Below are 27913 nucleotides of genomic sequence, written 5' to 3'. Positions count from 1 at the left end.
TTATGTTGGTATCATGGGAAAAATTACACTTTCTTTTTTTTTGCAAAATAAGACCGAACAAACTTTATTTACTCCCAAAGCTCCAAATGACAAGTTGCTGATCAGAAAAGTATTGCCAAAACAATTGAAAGTTCGAATATCTGTCCCAGAGGCACATTCTACGTCAATGAAGAAGCACAAAGTTGAAACCTTTGTTGACTGCATACTCGCCCAACAGATATATCTTAACGTCATCACTGTCATTGAAAGATTGGCTATTAGGTCAATACAGAAAAGGCAACAACACCCTGGCGAACACTTATATCTTTCATGGTTTTGAACATGCAAAGACAAACCTTCAACTCGCGTGAAATCAGGCTGTATAAGAGAATCTCAACAAGGCATTTTGAAACGCCTCATAAAAGGATCTGGTGATTCGTTGACTGAGAGGAATTGGATTCTAGTCTTAAATTCACTTATCAACAGGTAATGTAACAGTTTACATCTTACACATCGTGCATTTGTAGCAAAGTTGTCGAGTACTAAGTGGGAAAAAGTAGGTTCGAGTGGGGTAAATACTGGGAGAATTAGAGTATTAAAAGGTCTTCATCAATTATACACACATCAGGGCAAGAATGAGCGTCAGCATTGGCCTCCAGGTTTCCACGGAAAGGCTGATAATATTAATGCATTTGGAAACAGATATCATACGCCATGAGATACAAATTCTTGGGTAGTTATGATACATCCAGTGCGTTGCTTAATTTGAACAAATTATAATCGCCCTCTGTGCGATCAGCCTCCCGTCAGAACCGGGCGTCAGAAAGACGTTACCATTACCTGTAAAACCGACAACCATGTAACCACTCGCGCTTTCGCCACTAAGTCTGCACAGTTGAATTTCTCATGAACGACATGGTGATGTCTTTGGACTGATTTGCGTTGGTCTTTGATGTCGAGTTGATGCTGCTGCTGAGAACGGAGCCACGGTACACCGTTCTTCGTCTTTTGAAGAGTTCCTGCCGTGAGTATTGGCGGCACACTCGACAACACATGAAGGTCGACATGAATTCACGGCGAAACTTCACTGTAAAAACAATTAAATAGCCGCTGTTTATTACTTCTTTTGGGTATAAATCATCCATTTGTTTATTTGTTTATAATTTTGTTGATCCCACAATAAGTGAGGTACACTAGGATTTTGAAGATTCACGATATATTCAATATATATTATCATTTCAAATGATGCGTAATTGACACATGGTGCGTAATTTTTCGATTGATTATTTCAAGTCTGGAAAAGTGACGGTACGAAAATCCCGACTTCGATGCTGATGAACATGTACATGTTAGTTTCACTTACCACTTAAAAAATTGTATATAATCGGATTGATGGCGCTGTTTGCAAACGCAAGCCAATGAGCGACGAGGAAAGGAACATGGAAGAAATGTCGATTTGCATGATCCACTTCAAATACAGCAAACTGTCTGAAATCGACGACAACATAATTTAATAAAGTTTTTTAAGTGCAATGTAAATTTTCAGAGCTAATGAAGCTGAAACTGCCAACGTTTCCATTGTTATTGATGACGTCGTGAAATGCAGTTTCTTCTTTTTACTTCAAAAGTCATTGTCGAAAGGTTTCCTTTCAACTTGTAAATACAGCTCATTTACCAGTAAAAAGCCAATATCTGTAAATTACTTTTGATGTTTTTTTTTCGCCATTTTTGTTAACACCACGTATGAGGTTTTAAATCCACTTTTTTAAAGTTGTCATTTGTAGTTAATCCGTTAAACAATAAGGATGCAATCTATACATGTGAAGGTAAGGTTGACAAGCTCAGTACTGGGTATCCCAACGTGATTTATGACGAATAACAAGAACCGAAGAAAAAAGGCAAAATAGAATTTAATCATCGAAAGATACAGCTACTGTCACTTGAACATGTATACACTGCCATATATAAAACATTTGATAGTGAGAGCACCCTGGCGTGCTCTTCTCACCTAAGAACATTGAGAACGTGCAGAGGCAGATAGCAAAAAGCAAATATCACCGCCACGATAATGAGCATCTTCGCAGCTCTCCGCCTGGCCTGCAACTGCACTTGCATCGATCGGTTGCTGCTGCCTCGCCGAGCCATCGCAGTTTTCTCGCCGCTGGATTCGGCCGAGCCGGGAATCGTCAACCACAGCTGCCTACAGACGCACACGTACGATACAGTGATAAGCATCAGTGGCATTGCGTATATTATGCAAAGTAGTAGAATATGGTAGACTTTCTGTTGTATGGACTGGTTCCACTTTTTCTGGAAGAGAAGACGAAAGAGGGATACTCGTAAATCAAGCAAATATTTTCAACATGTTAGAACAGCACTGTTGTGAGGGCTATATGATTTCTCTCTACACACGTAGTCAACGTACATCATCGACCGAAAACGATATTTATACAGAAATACTGACGTTTCTTTTAAAGTGCAATTACGCAGTACAGAAGATTTCCCATAATTCATTATCATTTGTACCCTCGGAGATTCCTAAATAAAATCTACCGTGTCTCCCATGTGTAGACAAATTCATAGAGTGATTGTAAAAATTCTGAAAATTATTTTTAGCACACCATGTCCTATTCTCACATCAAATGATTTGGAAAAGTATGCATGATTGAGAGAGGAGATAGCAGTTTTGTAAAATTTTCCCCTACTTGTGTCTTTAGCCACACAGAATATTGTAATGGAATGTAGGGAGACTAGCGGCACCTGTTTTATGAATTAAAAGTAATATGATTTTTTCAAAGGAAAGACAAAAGAAATGTGCATGCTAAACTTTACTCAGAGAATGATCCCTTCAGTTCGTCATAACTTGCTGCCAAAAAGTATCGTTTTGTAGTACCTACAGAAAGGGACTGTTCTGGTTGTGTATTGGTTAATTGGAAACTTTCACTGAAATTATCTAAACGTACTTTTACAAGATATTATTTAACAATTATTCCGATGCTGCACATTATTACTTATATGCAGAATTGAAAAAACAATGAAAAAGTAGCCTTAAATGATACAAATCAAAGAGAATTATGGGTAATTTATTGTACTATGAATTGTTATGCGACGGAAGTGGCTCCGGCGACCGCATTGTCACAGTGCGGGTACACGATACGATCTACATGTAATGGACATACTTATGCTGTCATATAGCTCTAGATATAGAGAAAGGAATCATGGGAAGAGTATGACTACAATTCAATTATAAGGAATAGGGAGCCGAATATTTACGCTGTAACACCTCGGTCACGATAAAAAATCTAATTGAAGTATGAGAGCAGCGGTATTAAAAGCGCTATTTCTTATTGGATATGACATGAAACCCCCTCACACTACATATATTTAAAAAGCAGAGAATCTAAAGTTTAATACGGTAGCCGCTTACTGGGAGAATGAACGTGATACATATTTGGGGTAAAAGACCTAAATTTTGGTATTAATGATAAAAATTGATTTCAGTCGAAAATTTGACTCCACTTTCATAAAATTTAATATCTCATTCCAAATTGGAGTAATCTATGTAGAAAAAACCTCGATTTTGTTTTTCAATATCTATTCTCCTTCTTAAATTTAAGGGCTTGAAAGAATGACATTCAACAACGTGATTATAGTCATGATTAGCAACATTCAAATGACTGAATCTGATTCTAAATGTAAGAAATTGAACGTTAATGCCAAAAAATTACAGTTTTATTATATAGCATTTAAAAAAAATGTGAAAAAATTACCAAATTTGACCCAGCCAGAGTGGAGTTGTCACCTCCATAAATGTAATAATCTCCATAAATGTAACATCAACTATAATTGTAATAAAGTGCACCCATAAATGTAATATCACCCATAAATGTAACAAAAATCAACCATAAATGTAATAAAAATACCAACCATAATTGTAATGAATGTTAACCATAAATGTAATTAAAAAATCACCCATAAATGTAGTTCTTGTCAACCACGAATGTAATAAATCTATTTTATCGTTGCAATTGAAGAATTAGTCCTTAAATATTTATCTATGTAATAAAGGAATTTCAAAGCAACATCACACATTGTTCATATCTTACTTGATTGCATTCTGTGTATTTTGAAAGTGTATTTTACTGATTGGCCATGGCGAGACACAGCTGTAATCTCTGTGTCAGTGCAGTCTCTACACCAGTGTCGAGGAGACTGTATAACACTACGATGCTTTAACGCCGTGTTTTTTTTTTTGGAAAATTTGCCGTACTTTCTTCACCAGTCTCCCCAAATTCGTCTTCAGTGGATAAATTGTCTGGAATAATCGATAGATTGTCTGTATTCCTATGTTGTCCCACTTGAAGTTTGTTCCTTCACTGGGGATGCTAGGATTTCTCGTATTGTTTTTACTAGATTGAAATATAGAGATATGTTCTCGTCAACATGTTTTGTGTGACAGTCGTAATTTTCTGTTATAAGGTTGTATATTTCTCTGTTGTTTGTTTTCAGTCATCTGTCATAAACTTTGTGTGGTATCACTGGTTGACGAGTTATTTTGACGCTTCCTTATTATGTAATCATTAGTGTCCAGAACTGCTCTTCCACTTCCATTATCTAACGGTTTGATCGGTATCTCGCCGTTTTATCATAGTTTTCTCAATGTATTCAATTCTGTGTTTCGGAAAGAAGATCTAATGTTAGGAAAGTATGCAATAACATTACATATAGTCTTATTAATTTAAAGTATCTCATTTACTCAGGGCATTGATAAACAAATGATCACATAAATTCAAGTTTATTATATTTATGGTTGAGTTTTATTACATTTATGGTTAATTTGTGGTTGAGGGTTGTTATATTAATGGTTGGCTGGTTTATTACCTTTGTTTTTACATTTCATTACAATTTTGGTTAACATTACATTTGTGGAGATTATTACGTTTATGGAGGTTACAGGAGTCACATGTGTTTTGAAATATTGAAAACGGGAGAGAAAAAACTGTAAATCGGGTGATAATTTCAATAAATTTACACTTCTTTCTCTCTTAACTTACGAGTGTTTGTCAGACTAAAAGGTGAACCAAATAAATATATTAATGTTTGGTTAACCAATTAATATAAATTGAATGAATCTTTGCGAAAAAAGTTATTTTTAGCAAAATGCGCTGTGTTATGTGCAACGACATCGTAAAAATTACGGAGGTTATTCTGTTGGTCGCTATCCGTCATCTGATAACCTCTTTATCACAGCACTGATTTAGCCCTCGAAAACAATACTCTACGCGATGAAAGAATTTGATACTCTGATTGGTCAACGTGATATGCCCTGAATTGATATTGAACTGAAATGTAAATGAAGCAGTGTTTCCGATGGTCTCATTGAGAGATTTTGTGTGAAAAGATAGATAAGATCAAAAAGTCAGATATGTAGACAGAAGATCGTAGTAAAGTATGGTGTGTGGTACGTGGCAATGGCTCTTGTACAGGTACGCAAGTGGTAGCGTGGTATAAACACAGCACGCAGAGTCTTACCACGTAATCATGCTAGATCCAGAATGTGATATATGGTATTTAATGTAATTGTCTGCTCGATCTGAGGTGTAATGCTGACGGTTTTATCATCTAGGGCGCTTCAAAGGCCATCCATTACTACAAGAAGTGCCACCGCACAGTCTTGACGAAGTTTATATGATGATGTAGTGTCACTCTGGGTGCTTGGTTGAAGTACAAGCAATATTGCACTGATTGTTCCGAGATAATAGAAATCACCTTATAGTCTAACAAACCTGCCATGCGCCCTGCTGCGTCCCCTACAGACAAAATACACAAATAAACAAGACAGTTCAATAAAAGCTCTAGGTTGAGCCATGGAGAATATTGTCTCACCTCATAACAGTTTGTGAGATACACAAGCGGCGCTAGAGGGGACTCGGCTTCGTAGACGATGCACAGTGGCACGGGGATGGTGAAGGCTGCCAACCATATGGACAGGATTCCGGTTACGGCTCGCCTCACAGTCATTCGAAACGACAAGGGTTTGCAGATAGCGAAGTATCTATCGACAGCGATGGCACCCAAAGTGAACACAGATACGCTCATCGACACAACCTACAAGATAGAGAAGGGGCAGAGAGAAGTTTGATGATAGTAGAGTTATCACATCTCCACTCCAGAACATCAGAATTTTAAGTGATTTGATTTATGCCGTCTTGGATAGTTATCACAGCAGAAGTTAAGTCGGTATGAAAATGAAGTATTTGAAACCATGAAGTGGTTCAAAAATAAAATACCGGCCTTTATCACTTTCCTCTCAACATCATTGCTTCATTATGGCAGTGTTCCCTAATTGAAGAAGGTCCCTAAGAAACAGGGTTCGGATTTCGGACTACCAATAAATCATTATCTCGCTTCTGATATATTGATTGCTTGATTATATCATTTATTATTAAACGGATGCTACCATGACCTATCGGTATCCAGCTTTCAAGAAATGTCGACACTCTGTCTTTGCGCGGTATGCGAATTCCAACACAGGCGGCGTGTTTGCTATTGTGGACCTCCGACCTGCCGATTTATCCGCCTTAACGACCAGACGTTTATGGTGTATTTTATAAGTTGCAGCGACTTTTCCAAAAAACGCTATTCATGCCATACATTAAATATATACAGTCGAAAGCAAACTATCTCGGACACAAATGTTGGGGAGGTAAGGTCGACAACTTTATTACCACTATAAGCAAATTCCGCCACCGTAGGCGTATCAAGATCCAGATTATAAGGACGACAACGGAAGAAAAAATCAGGAGCTAGTGGAATAGGAAGGAAGAGTGGGGAATGCTCGAGGGTCGAAGCCAATTATGGTTCACGATGAGGTGGCCTGGTCTCAGGATCGTAGTCTCACTCACACCCTCAAAGCCGGCTTATTTAAACTACAATAAGCATTACTGTTCATACTTTTTTATATTACATATTGACATTTTGTATTCGATAACTTATAAATGACCATGTCGGTCGTAGTCTTGTCATATCCTTGACATTTTAGGGAAAGGGGAAAAATTCTGCTACATGTGATTAACTTGAAACAAAAATAATTCACCATGGCGAGTTGAAATTGTTGTCCTACACAATCCTTAACGGCGTTGCCATCGTGACACTGACATGTACGTCTGGATTCAGGGAGTCAAACAGCTCCATTCTTGCATATATCCTCCTTGGCAGGCTTCCTGCGTACAAAGACACCCGGCATTTGACCTAGCCTTTGGCTATCTAGGAACGATGAAGAATATACATGTATGGTGCGATTTGACTAAATTTTGGTAATTACAGCCAAAATGCCATCCTTTAAACAGATTGAAAAAGTTTACAAAACCTCAATATCTTGCTTGGTGGAATGTGCAACAATGAAATCAAACGCGACAATTTATGCTAAGATTCTGTAATCTTTTATCCTATTAGCCTGCGAGATCTTGCTAAACAGGACCAGGTGATAAAACGATCCATTAAGGTAAACACTCTTCAACATAAACGACTTATTTTTGTCAGTCCCACTTTGTCTTTTACAGCTCATTAGCTTTCTGATTGAAAAGTTTGATCGAAATCTATCACCGTTTTTACAGTCGGAGTTGCACTATTAGGGCACGCCGGCTTTTATCCACTTTTACGGCCTCGACAATTGAAGCAGAAACATTGGTCTAGAGATAACAGGTTAAGTAGTCTTTAAGAATGGCAGCTGTTATTTTTTATTGAAGGCGGATTCACCACGCTATAAAGGCAATCTATAGCGTCATAGGAATACCGCTGTAAAAAACACAATTTAGATTGGCAATCCACATTCTAGGTGGTACACAATTTTATTCAGCTGCCTAACATTATTTACGGCGAAACAACCGTTGTAGCTATATTATCCGTTCCAAACATAGTCTTTCCATAGAAGCTCCAAGGTGACCAGTAACGCACAAACGTCCATACTTTACCCGCGGCAGCAACGCTTAACCGGATGCTTTCAAATAATTCACTTGCTCGACTTAACAGGTGAATCATTCATCGCGGGCAAGGCACAAGATTTCAAAGCTCGTGCGCGTGCGCATCAACCTTAGTATCTTGTAGGGTTCGCTCAGCATGGACAGCCTGACATTTAATCGTAAGAATTTTTTGATTATCTGTGACAATTTAAAGAAAGCTACATGACAGTGTTTGTGCATTTTTCTTGCATTTCAACGTTCTAGTCGATTGGCTGGCGCTCGTATTGCATTACCCTTTGGTTGCCTCAGGTCAAAGGCCATTTTATGCAAACGCGAAACAAAGTAAAACGTGTTGGCCATAGTGAGTGTTCATCAATTGTAAAGAGTAACTTCATCATCTAACTTGGTTACGTCTTCTCTTCTTCCACTCTTTGCCGGGCGAAATACATTACTGGTGTTCCATTACGAAAACTTTGGCAACGGCTGTCCTGGAGGGGATTACTTCGATCGCGAAGAACAGCTGAGTACTGAACGTGGGGGAGCAATTTATCACGACAGTAAACGTGATCTTGGGAATTGTGACATACTTTTGATTTAGGAGCAATAAATCTTTTTAGACAACGAGAAATTGAAGTCTCTACGAGAGTTGCAGAGTCATTACATGTTATGATATATAATCAGAAAACGCCATTATGGAATAATTATTATTCATTTATTTCATTCGAAAGAAATACATTGTATGATCAAAACTCACTGCTACTTGTGATTTCGATCTATACGTTAGGAAACACACACATTGGCTGCGTTTAACAGCTCTTTCGTCATGCCTCATTGTTTGAGCATTCCAATAAACCTGAAAGCAGAGTTTGGGCCATAAGTAAAGCCTCCCCGGAAGATTAAACGGTTTAACCCCTTTGTATACTGGACAAATCGTTAGCCATATTTATACTATGGCATTCACCATGGTAGTGACAAGACAAATCCTGAACTGCGACTGAATATCTCTAGAATATATAGCATGTTAAAACACCGTTTTAAAAGATTCCATATCTCCGTTTATATTTTACCGATTACAATAACGATTGTACAAAAATTAAATATATAAATTTAAGCCATAAACCACACCCAGCGACAGTATACCACAAGATTTGACCAGTTCACGGCATATATGCACGAGCGACAACGAGTTCATATGTGAAATAAACTGGTCAAAACTGTGCGTTATACCATCGCTGGATGTGGTTTATTGCAGTATATTGAAATTCTGGCATGGGACGTCAAAAAGGGAATTTTAATCTTGCCGAGAGCTCGCGTGTGTGCCAACCGCGCTATATCGCGAATATAGCAATGTCATTTTCACATGTCGACCAATCAAATCGCTGTATGTGCGCCACTAATATCATTGGATCCCAAACGGCTGATATATATATATATATATATATATATATATATATATATATATATATATATATATATATATATATATATATAGATATATATAGATATATATATAGATATATATAGATATATATAGATATATATATAGATATTGTTTTGTGAGACAGCCCTTTCATGTAAGGAGGGACGGTGAATCAGAGTGGTGGTTCATGATAAGTAAACTTCAAGTGACCGTTTATCAATGCAAGTCTGTTACAATCTAAGATAGAAAAAATGAAGTGCAAAGTTATCCTCGTCAACTTTTTCAGTTGCGCAAATAATAAGTATTGTCTATATTTGGATGGTATAATATCACAATCTACTGTTTTTACGACACTTATCTGATGATAACAGGAGAGTTACCCCCACCCCACCTCCCGGACATTTAGTCCCCGAACATTTGCCACCTACCATTTACCCCCGGCTATTTACCACCGGACACTTACCACTCGGACACTTACCACACGAGATATTTACCTCCCGGACAATTACCCCCTCTCTTAAAAATTAATTTTAATGGATGTCTCGTTTATTATCTTTATTTTCAAACAGTTTCAACTTTGTTTTGACATAGCATAGACACTATCTAAACATAGAAAAAGAGACAAATGCTATCAGTTGTCTAGTGTTACGGTGAAGGTTAGGTTTAGGGTAAGGCAATAAAATGGTTCGTATAGAGACATCATTTTAGTCCGTTAGCACCATATACTTGTTCTTTTAATGTCATTAATAAGCGCGATTTAAAGACTCACCTTTTTTACAACACTATTCCTAATGTATAAGGAGGGACACCATTTTTCAGTAACCGTTGATGCGTGATTTATATTTAATATTTACTGATGCTCCGTAGAATTTTAATCATTTTTTTTACTTTGACTGTTTTTACTCTGCAGAACGTCGTTTTAAACCATGTACATTTTTACCTAATTAAATGTTTTCACACTTAACGTTTCTTTTCTTGCTTTGCTGGTATTTTTATCTATTTAAATTTGTAAAGCGCACTGAGATATATGTGTAGTGCGTTTTTAAAACAATAAATATTATTATAATTATATTATTATTATCATGCATTTATATTATTCATTTATTGTATAATGCATGGTTACACATACAGTGTCAAGTTCAAGATTAACATTTCAACTGACTGCCACAGACAACTCGTGGCGTAGTGGTTAGAGAAAGGGTCTTTAGTATCGGGGCTATTAGGCATAGGGTAAAAAATGGAAAGGGTAAAAATCAGAATGTACGGTAACTCTTGCCAGGCATGGCGAAAGGTAGGTCATGTTGCACCCAGCAGGAGACAATACTAAAAAAGATGCAAACGCAGTCTTCGCGATTGTTCGGGAACCTTCTTTTTTCGTCATTTCCCATCATTTTCGACAAAGCAATATTGTCGTTATAAATAGTATAATAGGGGGTAAATATCCGGGTGGTAAATGTCTAGGGGTGAATGTCTCGGTGGTAAATGGCTGGTGGTAATTAGCCGGGGGGTAAATGTCTGGTGGTGATTGTCAAGAGGATGTTTGTCTGGGTGGTAACTGTCCTAGAACCCTTATATAATACAGTTGAAGTCTACGGAACACATTTGTAAGCTCAGACGCCAAAAACATTACCAAATTGTTACTCACTTGTAAACAAGTTCTAACAAGCTCGAGAGAGAACTACGCTGTTTGATTTGCATATAATTACATATATATATATATATATATATATATATATATATATATATATATATATATATATATATATTCACCAAATGTCAATCTACGAGGGGTTGCAACATTTGCAAATATACCCTTAATACATCACAGTTCCAAAGCACAGTCAACAAGAAAACATACACAATCAGAAATGCCATCAGCTGCAACAGCAAAAACGTCGTATACCTCCTCACATGCCAACGCTGCCATAAACAATATGTCGGGGAAACTAAAACATCTCTCAGACTTCGTTTCAATAACCACCTCTCCTCAGTGCGTCATAAAAAAGATACCCCGGTCGCCATACATTTTAATTCTGATCAACACAGTATCAGTGATGTTTCAATAATTGGCATCATCCAAGTCAATAAACAGGATGACAAACTACGCAAACATTTAGAATCACAATGGATCAAAAAACTTGACACACTGTCTCCAGCTGGCCTAAACATTCGCCCAAAATTTACATAGCATTTGACAGCGCCCCCACATACGAGCTTTGGAGTATTTAAAGTACCCCCCCCCCCCCTGGACTTCAGCGCGCCAATTTCCAGCTCTCGGCGTAGGTCCAGACAGTTTTGACCGTACTCACAACCTCGAGGTTAGTCTCTCTCCTTTCATTTATGTACATTTACAGATTTTCAGATACTTGTAACTCCACATTGCTCGTTTTTCTATACAATTCAACCATTGTAATTTTTTAGTCTCTCCTGTCATTCATGTACATTTCCAGATTTTCACAGACTTATAACTCTACATTGCACGTTTTCCTACACAATTCAACCATTGTAATTTTCATGTTCGTACTTTTTATTGTAGAAAACACCTGAAGAAGCTCTAAATTTAGAGCGAAACGTTGTGTTTGAGGTATAATAAATACGTTTGGAACCTAACAACCAGGTGTGGTAGTGTGTTTCAACCAAAGTTTCTTCTATCTTCACCCCATTCCACGCTCCACTGGGGATCACCTGAATTCCTACAGTTTCTTATATATATATATATATATATATATATATATATATATATATATATATATATATATATATATATATATATATATATATATATATATATATATATATATATATATATATATATATATATATATATATATATATATCGAAGTATACATATGTCCTTTTGGGAAATTTACAGTGCTTGATGCGGAAAGAACAGCGTTATAAATAATAACACAAATTACTTCAAGTACAAAGTAATAATATCTGTTACATTACTTATAGATCTAAGTCATAATATGTATATATATATAATATATATATATATATATGAACAAAAAGTAAAGTTTAAAAAGTTTGAGCACCCCTAAAACACCGTTACTTATAGATCTAAGTCATAATATGTATATATATATATATAATATATATATATGGTGGTCTTTATTTTGTGATTCTAGGCCATCGGCCCAATACACTTCACAATAAATTAAACTCTACAAAAACTGACAGGAAAAGCAATCTGACAAAGTACTTAATAATTTAGCTATCATATATCTCTTTTCTTAATGTCATCGCATGAAATACAAATGCTGCTAAACGCTGTAGTGTAGCAGTGTCCTCTGAAGACATTAAAAGATAAAATTTTCTTTCAGATGGTGGATTGAAGTAAAACGGTGGAATGTATTTATTTCTTATGTTGTCAAAAAAGGGGCAAAGTAGGACAAAATGATACTCATTTTCAATCTCATTTCTCTCACACAGTATACAAATTCGTTCTATTCTATCGATATTTTGTCTTCTACCTATCTCGATTCTTAAACAATGGGAGGAGCAACGTAGACGAGCCAACATCTTCATGTGAATATTGATTTTAACAACAGAAAGATATTTTTCTGGTTCGAGAGAGGACTTAAATTCTCGATAACAAATAAGTTTGTCAAGAGAAAATATATATAATACATATATATAATATATATATATATATATATATATATTATATATATATATATATATATATATTACAGTGATATATATCACTGTGAAATATATCGGATCTCGTTTTGTAACTTGATTGTTATATGTACTTTATTATCCCCTTACTTTTTATTATATTATGTTAAGTTTCTCTAATATTTCTGCACGTTGACATTGTCAATAGTAGTGACTTCACATTTCTGATATGATAAAGATTCAGCAGTAATTAATATGTTGAAAAATCTCATGAACAGGGCAGCTTATAGCATTACGTTAAAGGAGCAGGTTCATAAAGCTGCCTTTTTTTGCGAAAAGCAAAGGTTAATACCATGTAAGACTAAGTCAGCAAGCACGTTAGCGAGAACCAGTGATTTGAGACTGCCGCTTTGACTGAAATTCGTACTCAGTGCCTATTCACAATATAAGAATGACGGTCTTCAGTAACTTGGCCAAACTTTGGTCCGATTGAAAATCGAAACATGAGAAAGGCTTAAGATTTGTACTTGGAAAAAAGTCGCAAATTAAGCTGCTAAACATCACAACCAAGCCAGCATGTTAACATTCTCCCATCTGTCAGTTCACTGACGCTTCGTTGAAAATTAGTACAGGCTTACGAAGATGGTCATCGTTTAGACATTTAAACCTGCATATGTGTTCAAAAGCGCCATATAGATAAGTCGCGTAAAATAAAAAGAAAACAGTTATATAAATAAGTAAACATCATAAAATACGATACTGTATCATGAATTACCTCGATAGAGCTGTACGTACCTGCAAGTACGGAACCAACTTACAAGCCACTGTTCCGAAGAACCAAGTCTCTGTTGTGTCTAGTACAGCAGTGACGGGTAAGCAGACGAGAGACACCAATATGTCGGCCACAGATAAGTTCACCAGATAAAAGTTAGTGACTGTTCGCATTTGTCGATTTTTCAAAACAGCGACGCACACTAGAAGGTTGCCGGAAAGTGCGAGGACGAATACCAATATGTAAGCAGCTATAAGGATCCATTCATGCGTTCTCGGAAAGATGAATTCCGCCAGTCTTTTCGGCAGAACAAAGCGATAGTAGTTGTCCCAGTCATACATACAGTTACTGTAGTAAGCGGTGCTGTCATCTTCCTGAGAGCAGATTGGCACGAGCGTTTCATTGTCAAGATCGGGTTGATACATGGAGACGTTCATGTCTTCGGAGTCAGCTGTCGTGCCGTACACTTTGTCAATCGACATGTTAATAACTTACATCTGATGCCTACGGTATTTTTATAGAGTCATTCATGCGATGGACGTATCCGTAGCAAGCTGTTCTGCGATCTGTCGGGCAACCGAAACGACAGACCAAATACCAGGTGCGTACGCAACACAAGAGTCGATATTCATGCCTTAAACGGATGAATTCGATAAGCTTAGTTTCGCACACAAACACTTTAGTTTAACAACATTATAACATATGATCTACTTGAACCTATATATGTCAGCGCGAACTACTTTTCTTCTGTGAGCAGACAACCCATTCACATTGGTCGTTCGAGTTGTTTGTTTGATCCTACTTCATGTCCTTATACGATTCTTGAAGTGTTCAACGAGGCCTTATCTAATCTCATGCGACAGATGAAGTTTCACATTTGTCTCAATGCTTTGTCACTTAGAAACACCTAGAGCGTGATTTTTCATGATTTTCATCCCTAATTCGATAGCCATAGCTACACTCTCACCGGCATCGTTTGAATACGCGATGCGCTGCTGAACATTCATCATCGGGGTCAGTTTTTATCGCTATCCAAAACTTGAAACATTTAGGGGAATATTACAGGAAACGTGTTGAGACTGAGTGACACAATTTTTTCATGTTGCTATCACTGTAGTTTTAGTCGTTTAACGTAAAATACCTGATACTGGTATTGGTGACTTGCAATTTCCTTGCCCTCGTTCTGTGATACAAGATGGGATAAAAGTAGGTACAAAGTGTCGTTGATTAAGGTGACGATAAGGAATGTTGACAACTATAATACATGCACTAATGGATTTCGTCACATTGAAGATCACGGCAGATGATATGGTTGAATACGCTTTAATCTGGATCACCTTTAGCATTATCTTATCTATGGTGTAAGTTTAAGGCGTGCATGTTCGAAGTTAACTTATCTAAAGTCGAATTTCGATCGGGTTATTGTCGAAATCGACCGGGCAGAGATCAAGTAGTGCAGGAGACTTTCTAAAAACAGACAGAAGTTGATTAAATACAAGAGACACAATGACTAGTTTTGACATTCCTAAGTCACATAGATTTCGTGGTATGTTAGTATCTTCACATGCCGTATGCTGTTTGGATGTATAATCAAGGAAACAAACATTGAAAAAGACTTGCGCGATATGGCATTTCAGTGAAATATATTCAACTAAACTTTTACATTGTTACTCGATTGACAAATCGAAGTTTAACATTCGTACATACTGAGTTCACGACCTGCTGCTCTTCGTGACTGCAGTGAACCGTCATCTACTGTTATTACACAGCAAAATCAGTTTGTTTGTTTTATAGCACTCATTAGGGAGCGAACAGTCACAAACCTCCACTCCGTGCTCACTTCGACACTTCCTTTGAAATTTGAGCCTGACAATTCTGATCATGGCACAGCAAACCTGACAAAAAAGATGAATCAGGTCTACCGAGTACTTTAAAGATTTCCCAAACTCCCTCCTTCGCAAGAACAACAATTTGGCAGTTGTTGCGCGTTTTTTAATGAGCCGCTTAATCCTTAAGATATCTGCGCTTCACATAAATCAACCTCGCGGCATCTCTATTCCTGAAGATAATCCCAACGCGTGTTCGATATTTCAATTTACTGAACAATTGCCACTCTAATGGAGTTACGCGTCTCTATAGTCAATTTTCCCTTGGTTCAAAAGGATAACAACTTTGTTGGGCGGATTAAAGGGATTAAAAAAGCGCATGGTTTTGTGCCTGGAGGGAATACTGAAAGAAGTAGGTAATTTGTAATTCTATGATTCGCTGAATGTTAGTTAGGCCAAAGTAATCAAATTCTTTGTTTTGCGTCCCTACCCGCCTAGGTTTTTAGTGTTTTCATGAAAAACACACACAGTGTATTTGAATAGGAAATTTTAGGATATACCCGCTTAGCTTTTCTGAACTAAAATTTTGTTACAATTTTTTATTTGCTGCAATCAAATTAAATTGTGTTAATTTTCTTGTGTGTGTTTTTCGGCCGCTTAGACGCTTACCTTTTCCCATTCAGAGTGGACGCAAAACAAAGAATTTAATTACTTTGGCCTTAGTGTAAGTATGTGAAAATTTGCGGTCATGACGGTGTCGTCGCAGATAAAAAAGTCTGCTCACTTCGGAATGATGCTAATATTAGCAAATATGTTCTTAAAATTCTTGTCCACATCATGCATAATACATGGAGTACTTGATACTCATTTTCTAACGTTTGCACGGAAAACACCGTTTTTGCTGGATTACTAACAAAGAAATCGCACAGAAAAAGACGACATTCTCTCCCCCTCTCTCTCTCTCTCTCTCTCTCTCTCTCTCTCTCTCTCTCTCGCTCTCTCTCTCTCTCTGATATACAAATTATAGTAAAAAATTACATGCAGGTGTTAAAATGTTGGAGTGGAAAATTGATATCATAAATGTCAATCGCCCTGACACTTAGAAACTAGTAATAAAATCAAAGTTTCTATCATTCTTTAGAACGTAAACGGTCTCATCAGAAGGGTGGTTTAATTTTACGTCAAAATATCCAGCAGAACGAAATCTTAAAGCACAGCGCATGAATGGCATAGACAACATCTTTGCGAGTACAAAAACGATGGTCTATGTGTAACACATTGCAAACTTTCAAACAGGCGTGAATCAAATCCTCTCTTTATATACCCAAATGGATTCACCAATACATGTGACAGACTTAAGAACCACACATCCAAGCATACGAAAACTCGCTGTTTTGACAACATTACAATGTGTATTCCATTAATTTCTCTAACGTTTGACACACGCAATTCACCGGAGGGAATACCCACCTTTCTGTTCCTTCCATGCCTAAGGCAACGTATTAAGTTATGATTAGGACTTTTTTCCTTGGCGGTCATTCCACGCAGCTGTAATCTGCTAGTTGTTCTTGAGTCAGTTTTCTATTTAAAGAACGATTTTGGTCAGTGACTGAAAATCTAGCGCACTGACATCTAGAACTACAGGGGTTCCTCCTGTCACGGTCAACGCAACCCATATACAATTTACCTCGACTTGCATCGAAAAGCAAAATTTCATTTTAGGGCATAATAAATCAAATACAAAGTTTCAAATTGTTTTTATGTAATTATGTGTTATAAATGTGTACTTTGGTAATAAGCAAACATATTACTTCTGCCATCATGGTATAATTCCACAAATATTTTAGTATCACTGCACTACATCCGTAAACGGTATTCCGAATGTATGCAGTTGTTATCATCGCTTAGAATGAGAACGTCTGTACACTGTCAGGAATTCGGAATATTTGTTCAAAAATTGTCTTCGACGTTTGTAAACGGTATAAATTTTACACACTGTCTACAGATGCGCCGCTGCTATAGGACGAATTATGATGAATTTTGGTACTATAAATGACATATTCATTCTTAAAGTGAATGAGGTCGTTTGCCTGACCAAATGTTGTAAAATACCAATGCTTTTGTTTTACAAACATTGGAGAATAGGCAGATAAGGACGCACATTCAAAGTGCCACTTTTCGTCAGAATTACGAGGGGCAGCACGCGCGATCGACATAGCATTCGGGCGCACGTTCTACATTGACCTCCAGGGTACGAAGAAAGATGCATATGACTGCGATACAGGGCATTATTATTGTCGAGAATCAGTTCAGTGGAAAACGTAAAACCACAAAGTCATTTAATAAGTCAATTAGTAACTAATCGACAAGATGTTGCCAACCATTTTTCACCCGATCTTTACACTGAAAAATTATCACCTGTATGCAGCGCTTCTGAACATTTACCCTAAAAAAGATAAAATTGAAAAAATTGAAAAAATTCTACCAGAGGGGCTTCTTTAACCACCGAAAAGCCATTATAATATTTCAAATATTTTGAAAGCAGAATATATGCGCATTATAGGTTGGAAAGGTACGATGTGTTGAGCCCATTAAGGATAAAACGTTTATATCTCTTTGCCATTCATAATAAAATTGAACCTTTTAAAACTGCAAGAATTTGATTGTTATGTATGTACATGAAACATCAAGCAATCGTTCGAATGTACGTAATATATGCACATTTGCCACATTTCTACTTTTTGAACTTCCTCAGCCATCTGATAAGCTCAAATACGCAATAACCTTTTCACCGCGAAAATTTTCGTACGATCCTATCTTTTCTGTGTGGAAATGTTAAATCTCTAGAGGGGATGATAGGAATAAAAGCGTTAAACGTTAACCGGGCTTAAGCTTGTTTAAGGTAACCAGCGTCTCGAAACTGAAAGACAAGTTTGCTTGAACTGTGTTAATGGAAACTTTAAACCAATCTCTCAACAGTTTCTCTGAAAATCGTTGAACAGTAATCAAGGGTCACTGTGGAAAATCGGTGTTTGAGAAACAAATGACCCACACCTACCGATTTTTGATATTGAAATTTTCACTGTCGCTAATTATGTCTATTAGGAAAATTAAAGTTTCGATTTTTCACAACATGATGACGAAAAATACATTTATTCCAGGCTTCAAACTGAGTCCACAGGTTATCTGTCTCCGAGGCGCGTTCTAGCTCAGAGCACGATGTAGCTAGTATTGTCTGCTTTGAAAAAAGTGGACCGTCATTTTACAAATCAAAATTAGACTACGTAAGTGAGAGAGCCTGAAGAGAATTTAAAAGATAGTAAGTTGCGTGTACTGGTTTAAACTTCCTAAAAAGTAATCTCTGACCATAATGTTTTTTTTTTGATATTGCACTGTCACGCAGACACACCAGAGAACACGTCTGTGAAATAAAGAATGATTGCCAATTCAGAGGTTTGGTATTTTTCAGGCAAGGCAGGTCATATCAACATTAGGTAACACAAGTGAGTTACATGTATACTGCACGCGCACTAGACATTACCTACATGTGAAAACAATGGCAACTGATTCCACGAATTTATCCTGTACGCTGCCTAGCTCTCCCGCCAAACGAAGAGCATAGTGTGTATCAAAAGTCGATCTGTCAATGGAAACATTAGTTCAGCACAGGAATTTGGCAAAGACTGTGATTCCGAAAACCCTCCACGCATTCATCGATTCAACAGCTTATTGCGTCAACTGCATATTGCAAGTGCCAGCGCTGGTACATCAAAACGTCCATTTTGCCGTGACCTCTTGGCCATCATTTATCTACTTGTTAGCTAAAGAAAGGCGGAAACGACAGAGCACATGGCGTTTGAAAGGTTACAAGATAACACGGCCGTTGTAGTTTTGCTAATACCATACATTATCTTCAATTTCTCATTTATTACAAGATGTATAGGTATGTTACTGTAAGATTATTGCATCATGACGTAGAGCCCTGTCCACTAATTAAGCCAGCAGTAGTCTACTTTTAGGTGATGAACTCAATAAACTTTTGAAAGTTATCGGAAAAAAAGCAAGCTGTGGATGAAGACAAGGTTGTTGACTCAGACCAGTGGTTTCCTTTCTTTCTTATTTCTAAGAACGAAAAAGAAGTTACCCTCTCTGGTCAATTCTGACATCACATACGGTAATTATACCAACACGTCTTCACAGGACATCATGCCCCTAATTCGTATACTATTATGGGGCATTCTTCATACGTCGTCTAGGGGAATATACGTGCAGGAACTTCCTCAGTAATTTCTGCATGATTGTCCAACATTGTTGAAAATCGAATTCAAATCCGACAACAATTCATTTGTCAACAATAACAATAGTCATTGCACGTGTATGGATTTTGTTGACAAGCAGAATACTTGGCATAGGGCGTTGGACAGGATGTTGACAGCATTTGTTACATAGTTCAGGTAAACTAAAAGCATGACCAAAAATTACAGCAAATGCTCCTTTAATATCTTTGCTTGTAATATAAGGAAGTCAGCAGTTCTATCAAGGTTATACACACATTTCAAACTTTTGAGTTTGGAGGGAGTTGACGGTCACATTTTAGAAAGGGGCATCAAGGGGAGGGTCACATTTTACATGGTGGACCACCCTCTATTTCCTCCGGCCCATCCCCTCATAATAACTGAAGGCTCCCTTAATGAGATAGCTATTCGCCGGTACATCGAAGTCAACAGGTGCCCTTCTTCGCGCTTATCTAGCACTATCATAGTATGTTGTTAAATCTTTGCTGACAAAGGATTTAATAGCTGTGGTGGATCTTTTGCCGTGACAGAGTGGCATCAGACCACGGCATGGGAATCATTTACGAGAATCATGCTACACACTTCCCTGGAGGCAGGATACTGCTGCGCTTACAGCCCATTACAGGTCCACAATCTCGAGTGTTACTGTATTCAACTTGGGTCGAATTTGCTGTTTGACAGCCCTTTATATTTATCCACATCGTTGAAGTTAGCTGTGTTTTCACAGTTTTCCCCATACTGTTGCTGGCTGGGTCAGCAGCAATGACAATTTTTCCGCTGCAGGGGGGTGGTGGTGTATCTTCAGAGCAGCGCCACTGAATGGATTCTCTATCCTGTGGATCTTGCTGCCACTCTACCGCAGATTTTTTTGTAATTATTTGTCTCTACACTCGCGAGAGTCTTGCACGGTGATCAGGTGTTTGATCCGAGTACCTGTTAGGTTTATTGCAACCACTTAATACCAAGACTCAATTGAATTTTTTTCGGCCCACTTTCTCCCCTTTTTCACTAATAGACATAGTTCAAGACAAAAAGGGTAACACAAAAGAAGAACGCATAATAGCTCCAATGTCACAAGTCCCAGAGCACATGCAACTGCTACAGCAGCCAGTACTAAGGCTACAAGGCTAAAGAACAGCGTCATCAACAGGGCACTTATGGGAGTGGACAGAAAGTACAGTGGGAGGCCGGTGTCTTTTTGGGTGGGTCTCTGAAAGTGTCGCAATCATTAAGTGAACAGCACATTCTTCAAGCAGTGCAGGGTTCTTTGACCTCCACCACAGGTTACAGTGGGTCACGCGATGATGCAAGGCCAAATGATACGCAGCTATATAGTTATTCTCGGAAACAGGACGGGAACATTGGTCAAAGTCGGGTTTTGTATGGTATCTATGGAAACCGGCGTTTTTCTCTTTGAAAGTGTGAAATGTATTGCATACTGCACATGTCTCCTTTGGGCTTAAGGCTTTCGCCGTCTCGCCCCTAAACGTCAATTAGCTACACTGTAAAGTTAAGTGTTCAAGGATAGAACACCAATTAAACGCCTTTTTTAACACTTTTTGAACGCCTCTAGACGTTCAGAAATTTAACACTACGTGTTCAACCAACGTTCAATTTTTGAACACACGTGTGCAGATTTTGAACGCTACGTGTTCATCAGACATTATATTGAACACCATGGTGTTCCATAATTATCTGAACACACGTTGCGCATGAAATGTGTTCAAAAAATTGAACGCATTTACGCGTTCAAAGGGCTGTAACACTTTTTGAACGCATGGACGCCGTTCAACGATAAGTGTGTTAAAGGCTAGAACACATGATGCGCGCTTGTTGAACACCTTTAATTTTGGGCGTTCCGGGGGATGTTCAAGCCTTGAAATAACATTGCAGACCACAGATATTCAGTAAACGTATTGTATTCTAAAAATACACAAAACATTTCTAGAGTAAAATACAATAATTTACTGTAAAATGGGCAAATAAACATTGCCACTTTGTATGTAAAATTTGTCAGAGGAAAATACCAACGGTGTTAACACCCTCCTATCGAAAACATAAGCATTAAAAAATCACCATAAATACTCTAGATCGTTTTAAAAATATGAACAAAGTAATGACAAAACAAGTTTTACTTAAATATTGTGGATTACGTTTTATGTTCATACTTGTTTAAAACGTACAAAAAATCTGAAAAAGCTCAAAATTTGGCATATTTATGCGTTGAAAACACGTATATGTATGAAATGCATACTCCGTTTTTGTAAGATGGTTTCTTAAAGACATTTCCTCTTGTATAGACAATTGTAAATGTTGAAGGAAAAAAAGTTAGTCAAGGCTTCTCTATTGCACATGGTATATAGTTGTCCACACTAAAGTAAACACAAGATGTCAAGTTGTCAAAGTGTCACAGTAAGGCACAACATGCAGAAAGTGGGGAAAGCGGGTCCTTGGCAGGGTAAAACCTATTTCCTTGTCCAACAAAGTCCTTCATGAACAAAAAGGTTTGTTTGTTTGTAATACCTTTAAATAAACCCTGAAATAAATCTGTGACATTTCAAAATCTACTTTTCAGAAATTAAAGACATATTTGTAAAGACCTTACAAATTCTGTTGTACCCTGCTATTAATTTTTATACAAATATTTTTACCAAAAATGGTAAAAATGTAGATTTCATTATAACTTAAATATTATGGTAATCCCTAATGTCTTAAAAATATCTGAAATGTCTTTAATGTCTTAAAAATACAAAGTTGCAGATTTTTGCATAATTTGAACAATCTGAAAAAGGCTATCAGTGGAGGTGTATGTCCCAAATATCAAAGCTGTTCAATTAGCAGTTTTAAAGAAGACTTTTTAAAGATTTTTTGACCAAAAATGTAAAAAATTACCATGAAATATAAAAATTTGAATATTTCATCACAACTAGAACAAATTTGACTAAGGTCATTCTTAGGGACATGTTTACCAAACATTGAAGACATCAGTAAAAGAGAGGAAGATTTTTGCCCAAAAAATAGCAAAATTAGCCTCAAAAATATAAATTTGCATATTTCATTATAAATTGAACGTATCTGATTAGGGTAATTCCTGGGGACCTGTAATTCAAATATTAAAGGATTCGTACGGGCTGTTTTGAAGAAAAACCTGTCGATGTACAAATTTAAGGACAATGCTACACATCCACCTATTTAGCTGACAGCAAAGCTAAAAACCAGTTGCTAAGTAAAAGAGAGGTGTTGAGCTACAATACAAAATAATCTATGGTTTGGTAGCAGGCTATGATCAACTAAATGTTACAGGGGCATAAGTTTTCAAAGACGTGAAGTCTCCTTTATCAGATGCAAGGGGGAATGAAAAATTGAAGCAGAAAGTGACAGAAAATTCAGAGTGAAAATGTCAGAACATTCAGTAATTCAGAGTGGACATTTTTACTCTGAATGTTCTGTAGCTTTCAGCTTCAATTTTTTATTCCACCATTGCATCTGATAAGGGGGACTACATATCTGTGAAAGCTTATTCTCCAGCAACATTTAGTTGATCATAGCATGCTACCAAAGCTTAGATTAATTCAGAACAAAAGTACAGAAACTTATCAAAATTCAGTTACTGACCCTTGGAAGTTTAAATCTACATTATAGATGAACTGAGGTTCTCAAGCTTGTTTCCAGACAGCTACCTGTACACTCATCTTCTTCATTATCTGTACCACCAGCGTCTGTAACAACTCTTCGATTTTCAGTTAAATCCAACTTTTTACATCCTGAAAATAATGCAACAATAGGTAATGGCGAGATGAGACTTTAAATGAAAGACAAGGGGCTGATTAGGTTAAGGAAAAGTGTGAGACTTTCATATAAAGTGTCTCTCTTCAATACTGTTACAAAATATTTGCTGCTTCTTGTCATCAACTGATTAAAATAAAAAAGCCAAACTCTCATATGCTGAAATAATACATTGTATACTCTGCGATCTTTCACTGATGTTTTACATGCGATTGTGTCTGCTAAAAGACATGTGTTAGCTGTTATTACGCAGCGGTACTACGCAAGGCGTATCGATCGCGCTCACGTCAAGGGTTATCGCTACAGTAGTGTTGAGTTGACCCTTGACCCGAGTGAGATTGATCGATAGACTATGGCCAAAAGTACCACTGCGTATTCACAGCTATAGATAGTTGTTGGTATACCAGCCTATGAAAGAAAACAGGTTTCTTCACGTAGTTGAGCTATTTCAAGGTACAATACAATTAATTTCGAAGGATAATAATACAGATGCTTCAAAATCTAATACCTTTTACTATTTTGGAGAGGAAACTTACCCTTTCTGGTCTTGCTTCCGCACGATCACGACTTCAGGGTGCGCTTACAAGAAAAATGTCGCAACTTCCGTTTTGACGCATCATGGGATAGGAAAAGGCACCAAACTTGAACACCAAGTGTTTAGAAGTAGAACGCCTCTTGCACGCCAATGTCAAAATCAAATCGTTCCTGATGGTTTTCCGATTTTCTTTTCAAGTTTTGAAAATTTAAACCCGTAATAAACGTGTAAAATTATTTTGTATACTTCCTTTTTTAGAAAAAACATGCTTTCAGCAATTGTAGACCGGAAATATTTTTCACTTAGTGTGAAATTCGTAACACCAAAATCCGTGTACGTTTGCCGGACAGCGAGGCAGTAGTAAATTTTATATAGCCATTGTAAAGTAAAAAACACAAAAGATTGTTGATTGTTTCACAGTATTGTAAAATTTCAGTGATGCTGAGTTTTTGAACACTTGAAGGAGATGGTTGTTAACACATCGTTTTCAGGTTTAGAACATCATTGTTAATTATATGAACACTAGTGTTAACAATATGAACACTAGCCGTTCAAATTTGAACACCGACATGTACATTTTGAACGCGTAAAGACGCGTTTGGCGTCCACTATTTTTACAGTGTACCAATAACAAAATAGTTCAGTCACGTTACAATAGATGCGCTAATCTGCACACACATTCATTTATCATTCATTATACTCAACCACTGAACGCGTCAAAAAGAAGGGTCGCAGTCATATGTTCGTTGTCATAGTTGTCATGTCGTAGTCATAGTCTTCGTTTCATTAATTAGAAGAAGAATTCATATTTGTAGATCGGAAACATGCCTCAGAAGACTTTGTTACAAGTTGCACTCATTGAAAGAGGGAAAATAAAAATGGAAAATTCTCTGAAATTGATGTTACTGGCTGCTATCAAGATGGAATAAGGGTCCCAGGCTTTGCGGTCGGATATATATTGTCACTTATAATATTTCAACTTTGAATGTTCACGTAATTATTCCGATAGGTGCAAAGTTGTGGGTGGAGGGATTGTGGGTAGAAGTACGAGGAAAGCCGTCGCGGTAGATTTTCCGTCGATTGCACTTTTTTACTGCGTAAGTAAAGAAGATCAGCGTTTTAAGTTTTTGTCGATCAAGCCGGCTAATTTGTTGGAAATGGGTTTCAGTGACACTGCAAATAATAACAAGGAGATTGCTCCTCTTGACACTGTGCTCTTATTGTGGCACAGACCATGCGACGACATACATCTCACTTATAATGACTCGGACATAAGATTCTAACGATCTCAATCGGCGGCCACCCACACACATCCACACGTATTGATTGTGGCTGAAACCCTACATAAAGGAGAGTTCTTCTGACGAGGTTCCAATTATCTTTAGATTGTTTGTTAAAACGTCTGGCAAGGATGGATGGATCTTGACTGTTGACACGTCATTACATGGCGTGCGTACTGTCCGAAATATGCACTGCGTGGGAAGCACTCCATGACAACGCCGTATCGATGGGGCTTTGGGACGCATTCCATGCTCTACAACAACGATAACACCATTGAGATGATTCTTTCGTAAGCCTTCTTTTAATAGCTGATAATGATGTTGTTTCGCAACGATAGTGCAGTTTAAGGTAGTATGCGCCTCGAAAGTGAAAGGCTTAAACTTGTGCTCAAACTTTCCTAAATGAAACTCTCCACCATTCTTTTACTAAATAATTAGTAAAAATCGGGGAGGGGAGTCAGCTTACAATGTTCGGAACTAGCGACACAAATTACCTAAACTTTTGCGATATTTGAAATTCAAAATGGCTGCCATTCTTGTGTTAACTCTATGGAGGAATTATTTATTTTTGGATTTTCGAAAAACTAAGACGGCGAAAGTTTTTCTTTCTCCAAGAGCTTGAAAATGAGTCCCCACAAGTGGTATATCAGAAAAGAATTATAGAAATTCGAGAGTCCTAATATCTCGAGGCGCGTTCTACCTTAAAAGAAAAATTGTCCTGTTGAGTCATTAACATCTCAGAGCTTTTCACTACGCCCTTAGTTCTTGAAGTACACAAGAAAATTCTAACGATACATGGGACATTCACATATTCTCATTGTACCATTTCGTGAGAGCAACTGTACCTTATAACAGATCAACTGAAAGACGATACGCCCGTATATGTTAAACTCCAGCATGAATATTTCAGTGTACGTGGCCGCAATTATTCCATTACGGACTTTAAAATATGCACATATTTATGAACATGTCACGATGAAATGTATTTTTAAGTTCAAGTGACTTTTTCGGCGTTGAAATAAATGAAACTGGAGCCCCTATTAGCGCATGATTGGAAAGTTACTCGGAAACATATCCTCCCTCGGGTATATAATTAATCCTAAGAATTGAACATATGTGTCAATGATTCGCCAAACTGTGGTACAGGAGGACGTTTTAGCGCCTTTACGCCATAACTCTTTCTGCTAACAGCCGAGTCAATTTGATTTTGTCAGATTTGCAGTTTCTATTCCACGCAGATTTCATGTAGACGTGAGTCATTTCAGTTGATTGCTAACACCCAGGCACGACTAACAAACGGCTCAGTGTTGAAGGCATGGAAATGACAACGTGTATAACCAGGGCAAAAAATTGGCGTACCGTGTTATTGAAACTGTACGTCTCTTTGACGGAGAATGCATCTAGAAACATTTTTGGTACACTTGTGATTTTGAATTCTGGGCAGCACAAATGCTATGTTTTTTTTTGTGAAAATCGAACACAATGCTCTACCTATCCTCAAAATTTTCTATAACGATTGCTTTAATGCCAGTATATGTATTGTAAGCTGATGTCATTTGGTATTGAGCACACAGTTGAACTATGCGAGTGCTACCATTTACAATATAGTTTTGATCGGGTAGATTCAATCGTACCTCATAATCGAAAAATGGCTTATATGAATGTTGTTTCGTTTTACATATGAATACGTCATCGGAAAGTATGAGACACCTGTTTCTGTGACGAGCTCTGTTTCGAATTATGCAACAATTATGTGCACAATTTTAAAGTCGACGTAATTAACGAGATGCTTCACAACTGAATCAAATATTCGTCGTAGAGCTCCATGGACACACAGTAACATTTCCTAACCTTGAACTGTACTTCGCTGCTACACATTACTGATTCGATTACATCTCCAACTGTAGCGTGCATGACATCACCATATCCTTCGCTTGAGTGAACGGATATCGGAACGGCTATCGATGAGATAGGAGTATATTCCATTCAATACAGATTCCGGTCACTTCCTGCTGGTTCATCCAAAATTAAAATCAATAAAACCTGTAAGTCATCTGAGTATACATAACGTACATGCTGTAACGTCATTTAAGTAAATGCTTGAATTTAAAGGTATTCCTCCATTTGCTCAATGTTTTATTACTGTTAGGACTTACCAAAATTTCTGTTGACCGTCAAACATGCTAAGGTCAACATTCTTTGGGTACTTTGTTGTAGTTAAAGATCAAATGTATGGGGCATAGGATGGCACTCGAAAACCGGATTGAGCATCGTTTAATTCACAAAACGTAAAAAGAAGTTATGAAATGAACATCCCCTGTGATATTGCGAAAAATGATATCACTATCTATAGGTAAATAGGATTTTGATGTAACAATCACTGTCTTAATATAAAACAAGTGTAAAATCATCCTGATCTAATGATGGCGCTGTGC

General features: G+C 37.3%; 1 protein-coding gene across 2 annotated transcripts; it reads right to left on the bottom strand.

The window, feature by feature from the left end:
• LOC139133512 (orexin receptor type 2-like) lies at window positions 1-27500 on the bottom strand. 2 transcript variants are annotated; one of them, XM_070700149.1, is made up of 5 exons: window positions 27330-27500; window positions 5866-6087; window positions 1988-2289; window positions 1343-1467; window positions 1-1066 (listed from the first exon to the last, which is right to left on the bottom strand). In XM_070700149.1, exons 1-5 carry the CDS (start codon window positions 27462-27464, stop codon window positions 861-863), a joined length of 990 nt encoding a protein of 329 aa, XP_070556250.1. In that variant the 5' UTR covers window positions 27465-27500; the 3' UTR covers window positions 1-860. The 2 variants fall into 2 exon arrangements, with proteins under 2 accessions (XP_070556250.1, XP_070556251.1); XM_070700150.1 differs by lacking the exon at window positions 27330-27500 and adding an exon at window positions 13780-14231.
• Window positions 27501-27913: the final 413 nt, after the last annotated feature.

Source organism: Ptychodera flava, chromosome 5 (assembly GCF_041260155.1).
Source record: "Ptychodera flava strain L36383 chromosome 5, AS_Pfla_20210202, whole genome shotgun sequence".
In the NCBI taxonomy this organism is placed as follows: domain Eukaryota; kingdom Metazoa; phylum Hemichordata; class Enteropneusta; family Ptychoderidae; genus Ptychodera; species Ptychodera flava.
Note: the sequence above shows the minus strand (reverse complement) of the source record. Positions and strands in the feature narration are given on the sequence as shown.